We start from the raw sequence: 6,000 nt of genomic DNA, 5'->3' as shown, positions 1-6,000 counted from the left end.
CTGTCCACGGGGCTGGGTTTTACGGTCCCCGTGGTGTGTAGCACCGGGTTGAGCCAGGGCTGAGGTTGCAGCCGCATTCCCGCAGACCCTCGCCCGTGTACGGCCTCGGCACGTGGAAACTACGGCCCGTCCCTGAGTAATGCACCTGATTTTGAAGCACCGGGACCCGGTCGCATATGGGGTCTGACTCCAGAACGGCCGCGCGTTTCGCAGCAGAATGAGGAGCAAATGTTTTCTGAGTCCGTAGAGCGGCTGGTTGTCCCGAGGTAGGGGAGCGATGGAAGAATCCAAAACTTGGCCTTTTTGTTTTGGTTTTTCGGGGAGTTTGGGGGGTAGGGAAAGACATTGCCTGTATTTTGAGAAAATTGGCCGTTAGGGTTGGGTTTTTGCTTTTTTCTGGTGGAGAAACCGAGGCTGAGATCTAGGCACGTACTCCGCACCTGCTGCTGGCGTCTGGGCTGCATCTCCGCCCAGGACACCTGCTGTTTGGCTCTCAGTCCGCTCGCGCTCCAGTGAAGAAAGCCTCGTTGCGCACGGCAAAGTGCAGCGCCGTTCCTGGTGAAGAGTTTCGGCAAACTAGGGAAGCAGGAGAGTTTCAGCGCGGTGGAGAGTGTCTGTGACGCCGCAGCTCCTACCACCCCAGATGGCGGAAACGGAGTCGGCGCTTTCACCCGAGGACCGAGAGCGACACGGGCTCCCCTCTGTCCTGTTTGGCAGCTTTCTTGGGTGTTGTGGCTAATACGGCGAGGACGGGAAGGGATGCGGGGTAGGCAGACTGGGCAGGAAGAAACGAGGCAGGAGGCATGAAGGTCTGTGGGAAAATCCCAAAGAAAACTCCAGCAGAACCTGGTGGTCTAGTGAGTGATCAGAGCCTGGCCAGCAGCAAACAGTCGAATTCGCAACTAAAATTTCTAGTTTTCAAAAGATGCTGTTAAGAATTAGAGAAGCCATTGACTGAGGAAATGTTGGCCAGACACATGCCCTATGTCTGGCAGGACGCAGCGGGGAAGGGTGCTGGGGGTGGGGGTCGGATGCCGTGGGGTCTGGCGGGACACAGAGGGGAAGGGTGCTGGGGGTCGGATGCTGTGGGGTCGGGCGGGATGCAGAGGGGAAGGGTGCTGGGGGTCGGATGCCGTGGGGTCCGGCGGGACACAGAGGGGAAGGGTGCTGGGGGGTCGGATGCTGTGGGGTCGGGCGGGACGCCAACACAGTGTTGACTGGGAGGTACTGACCTCCAGAACATTGTTGTTCTCAGCGCAGAAGGTAAGGAGACCCTCCTCCTGAGGCCAAGATGAGAAGTCTGGAGAGTAGGTGTCGCCAGGACTCCCCTCCCTGTCTGCCCTCCACTCCCTGCACATGCAAGAGGGGTGCGTGGGCCATCTCCATGCTGGGGCATGACCACCTTGCGGTGCTGACTTGGGGTGTCACTTTCTGGGGCCGGCCTGACTCTGTCACAAGACAGGGGAAGGAGGCAGGCAGGGAGGAACGCCGGGCATGTGTGTGTTAACAGTCGGAGGTTTACATTTTATGAAACGTATCTGGGGGTGGACTGTTGTCGGCCGCTTGGCAGGACGTGGAATTCCCTGGGGTTCGGTGCCTCTTGCTCCCCCGCGTACGGTCCTGCGTCAGCAGCTCGTCCTCTGGCCGCAGATGGAGGACATGCCAGGTGCTGACTTGAGCGTTCTGTAGCGAAAGCAAACATGCAGCGGCGCTCTGAACCGGCGCGGTGACCCCGCAGCGAGCGCTGTGGAGAGGGGAAATGTCATCACAGTGACGAGTCTTTGTCTCCCTTTGGCACAGTACACGTTTTGGAACTTTATACCCAAGAACTTGTTTGAACAATTCAGAAGAATAGCCAACTTTTACTTTCTCATCATATTTCTGGTACAGGTAAGGCCAGCTCTCTTTTTTTATCGCTCACTCAAGGGGAGGGCTCAGCTGAGAGCAGATTAACTGGGGTTCGCTGTCGAGCGAGAGCGCTGGAGCCCCTCGTGTTTCCTCCGCGGACAGCCGTGTGGGCTCAGAGGGGCGTCCAACTGAGACAGACACGTGCCCAGTCTGCCCTGCGGTTAGTTCCGGCTGCCGCCCAGTCCTCAAGGGGAAATCGGGAGCCCCCTCCTCTTTAGGGGAAACTCGGCAGCCCGGCTCAGCGTTGCTGGGAGACCCGCCCCCGACGTGCGCGTGAGACGAGCCAGAAGAACCACAGTGAGGTCTGAGCAAGGGTGCGGGGCTCTGACGTGTTCTAGGACTGGCCGCCTCACCGTTCTCGGTCACGCCGAACAGAGCAGGAGGACTTTTACGATGTCCCCAGCATTAACTTATTCAAGTACTTGAGGTTTGGGCCAAAAGCAGTAAATTAAACTAAAACGCACCACGCGGTCAGGCTTGCGTCTCTGCCTCCGTTCGCCTGGTTCCATAAGCAGGTCCCCATCTGTAGTGTCCACCCTCCGTTCCATGGGGGATCGGTGACTTACCCCATCTGACTTAGGTCTAGTGGGAGTTTACAGTAAGCCAACGCGGGTGTTGTAGTTGGCGTCTCCGGCCCGTCCCCAGTCCCCAAGACGCACTGGGAGCAGGCCTGCCAGTCCATCCCGGTCCCCGGTGGCACTGGGGGTCGGCCCGCCGGCCCGTCCCCATCCCTGCCCCGTCCCCGCTGGCACTGGGGGTCAGTTGGCCAGTCCGTCCCTGTCCCTGTCCCCGTCCCCGCTGGCACTGGGGGTCGGCTGGCCGGTCCGTCCGCATCCCTGTCCCCACTGGTGTCTGTAACTCTGCTCTCCTTGCAGCTGATCATCGACACGCCCACAAGCCCCGTGACCAGCGGCCTTCCCCTCTTCTTTGTCATCACCGTCACGGCCATCAAGCAGGTAAGACGCCTGCAGGGGAAAGCAGGACGGCACCTTCCTGTGACGTGACGTCACCTTGCGTGTAGAGCCGAGCATCCGCGTCATGTCAGCGAGTCACGGGAAAGTTAGCTCCGGACGTTCATGTGGGTAATGGTCCCTGACCGACAGCTGAGCTGAAATGAGGCCGTTGGGTGACACAGCAGCTGGGGCGGTGTCTGGGAGTCTGGGGAGGAAACCAAGGCTTTCAGTTCAGAGCCGACCAGAGAGGGAATCTGTTTTTAGGAGCGTTTCTTAGCCTGTCCTCACTCTGGGCTGCCTGTAGGCAGGACCGGTAGGACCCGCTGTGCACGGCGTCTGGGCTACAGCCCCCAAGCGAGCCTGTGGACTGCTGACCCGCTGCACGCCTCAGGCTCGTCTGCCTGGGCCCGGTCACAGACGGTGAGGAGAACGCATCTCAGCCATGCCCGCTGGCTCTCTGGCCGTCATTGCTGTACCTGTCCCCCGTTTCTGGCTCCACAAAACTCCCCTCCCCTCGGAAAGAGGCCTCGTACCCACGAGCGGCCCCTAGCAGGCGCCGGGCTGCGTCTGTCAGGCTGGCGTCTCCTGCCGTGGGTGCTTGGGGTTCGCATTTCCTGGGTGACGGACGATGCTGGATCTTTCCCGGGCTTACTGGCCGTCGGGTGTTTCTTCAGAGACGTGTCACCAGATCCTTTGTCCGTCTTAAAATTGGGTTTTTTGTCTTTTTATTGGTAAGTTACAAGAACTCGTCACACGTTCCGGAAACCAGTGCCTTACGTGCAACCGACTTGAGCATCACGATGTTCGTGTTTCCGGGTTGATAGGTCGACCTTTGATTTGGGACCTTGGATCATTGGTAAAACGACAGCTTCTACTGAAATTGTTGATGGTCCGGTTTTTGCTGACAAAGCCCTGCTTTTTTGGTGTTAGTCTTTGAGTAAGAATAAAGGAAACGAAACACATTTTACGCGAGAACGGCCGCTGGATGCTGGTGGTCTGTCGAAGCACAGAGCGATTTTCCCTAGATCGAGGAAGAACAGAGAGGGGCCCCGGCCGCTGTGTGGTGTGTGTGCAGGGAGCACCTCCGGCTGCCCCTGCCGGCCGCGCCCAGCTTCAGCCCCCATGGGTGTGCGCGAGCGTTAGGGATGTCTTTGTCCCAGTTTGGGCTTTCTGCCTCCCTCACCACGGATCTGGAAAGACAGGTTTGGACAAAGTGATTTGACTTCTTACCCATTAGCTTGGCTTTTAAATGTAGAAGCCCGAAGGGCAGCGGGGAGGACCCTGTGGCCGGTAGCTGCGCTGCTGCACACGGGAGCGCGGGGCCCTCGCCTTGGGAAACTGTTGGCGGTGACCGTCGGAGTGGAGGCCGCAAACGTGGTTGGTGCGTGTCGTGCACATCCCAGAACAGGCCACGGTGGCCCGGCGAGGCGTCCTGGGACTCTCCGCGCAGGCCTCTCTGGGGCAGGTCGTGTGGGGGGCAGGGGGCGGTGCAGTGACTCGAGGGCGAGCCCCGCTGTGCGGACATGGCACGCAGAGTGACGGCAGATACCCGCTATGTCGTCCTCACGCGTTTGTAGACTCTCACTTGTGACACGCACTTGTCATAAACGTGTGAAACCATGAACAGGAAGGAGTCTTTTCAGGAGGACGAGCGAGAAGGGGACGAGTGTCAGACGCAGGGGGAGGTGCCCTGAGGGCCTGTGGGGTCTGCCTGCCCCTGAGCCGCCTCACCCCACTCCTGGAGGTACCCGACTTCCAGCCCTCACCTGCTCCCTGCATCTCTCTTCCTCACCTGCCCCGACCTCAGGACAGCTCCTGCCCTGGCCGACTCGGAGCCCCTCTGTCCTCCCCACCTCAGCCCTGGTTCCCTGGTGGCCACGGCCCACACATCCAGGGGCTCTGATGCCCTTCTTTGAGGCTCTGGAAGCCCCCGCGGGGGCCTGGCACCTGCTAGTCCCACCTGCATGCTGAACAGCCTCTGACCAGCATCTGACCCTCTCTGTCCACATCTCCTGACTTCAGTGAGGCAGGCAGTGGCCCAGAGCTCTCCCGGGCTGCCCACCTGCCTTTCCTGCCTGGCTTTTTGCAGGCCCTGCACCATCTTTAACCCTCTAGGCCGTCCTGGCCCCTGTGTCCCCCATGTCTGACCCTGCCGCCCCCTCATGCTGTTTCCCGTGGTATCACCTCCTCCCTTCCAGGCAAGCGCCGAGCGTCCATTGGGGGCCGGCTCAGACCCTCCTCTCTGAGCCCCCTGCACACTCATTGGCACACGTGCACTGGGGGGCCTGCAACATGCTCACTGGGTCAGGGAACAGGTGTGACTCAGGCCTGGGCCCGCAGGAAGAGGAACGGGAGACCCCCACCCTGGTCCTCCCACCTGAGTGAGCTCCGGCCAGGCTGCTGACGGGGAGTGGCTGGAGGCAGTCACATGCCGCGGACTCGGGCTCCGACAGTAGACCCGTGTCCTGTAGGAGAACGATCAGAAGTCCCACAGCAAATGGGGGAAGTGGGGCTCCCAGGGGCCTCGGGGCTCATGTGTCCACATTACTGCAGGCCCGAGACACAGTGGCCAACCGTCTAGAGGCTAGAAGGGCGGCACGGCGGCTGGGGCCCTGAAGAAGTGGGGAGATTGGGGTCCGTTTAAGGAGGAGACACAGGACTCGTGGGTTGGTGGGTGTTGGGTGTGGGAAAGGCACCTTCTGGCTTTCCCGCAGCTTTGTGCATCCCCTGGCTGAGGCCGGAGGTGTGGTACCATGGTCGCGGCCCACCCGGCACGTCCAAGGCGGTGGGCTCAGGGCCCAGGGACCCCCACGGCCTTCGGCTCCCTGCAGCGGGCATCTCCTCTCCCCCCAGGGCTATGAGGACTGGCTTCGCCATAAGGCAGACAACGCCATGAACCAGTGCCCCGTGCATTTCATCCAGCATGGCAAGCTGGTGCGGAAGCAGAGCCGGAAGCTGAGGGTAAGCTGCGGGCGCGTCCTTGACCCAGCCCGGGAACAGCGGGCACCCAGAGGGCTTTGCTCAGACCTGTGCCCGGAGTTGCTTCTCTCCAGCACAGGCTGCCTGCGCCCCACACCCTTCCCCTGAAGCCCCGCACCTGCCTGTCTGCGGAACTTGCGTTTTTACTCGGAGCCGCACC

At 60.8% G+C, this 6,000-nt stretch overlaps 1 protein-coding gene across 4 annotated transcripts in view; it reads left to right on the top strand.

The window, feature by feature from the left end:
- Positions 1-2,789: 2,789 nt before the first annotated feature.
- ATP11A (ATPase phospholipid transporting 11A) overlaps positions 2,790-6,000 on the top strand; it is a 48,614-nt gene continuing 45,403 nt past the window's right edge. For all 4 annotated transcript variants that reach the window (XM_032881025.1, XM_032881024.1, XM_032881026.1 and 1 more), the window contains exons 1-2: positions 2,790-2,864; positions 5,715-5,822. In XM_032881025.1, the coding sequence (XP_032736916.1) occupies positions 5,754-5,822 (69 nt within the window). In that variant the 5' untranslated portion in view covers positions 2,790-2,864; positions 5,715-5,753. The remainder of the gene's footprint in view (positions 2,865-5,714; positions 5,823-6,000) is intronic.

The sequence above is a fragment of the Lontra canadensis genome, unplaced genomic scaffold (genome assembly GCF_010015895.1).
Source record: "Lontra canadensis isolate GAN:19392208 unplaced genomic scaffold, GSC_riverotter_1.0 scaffold73, whole genome shotgun sequence".
Taxonomy (NCBI): domain Eukaryota; kingdom Metazoa; phylum Chordata; class Mammalia; order Carnivora; family Mustelidae; genus Lontra; species Lontra canadensis.
Note: the sequence above shows the minus strand (reverse complement) of the source record. Positions and strands in the feature narration are given on the sequence as shown.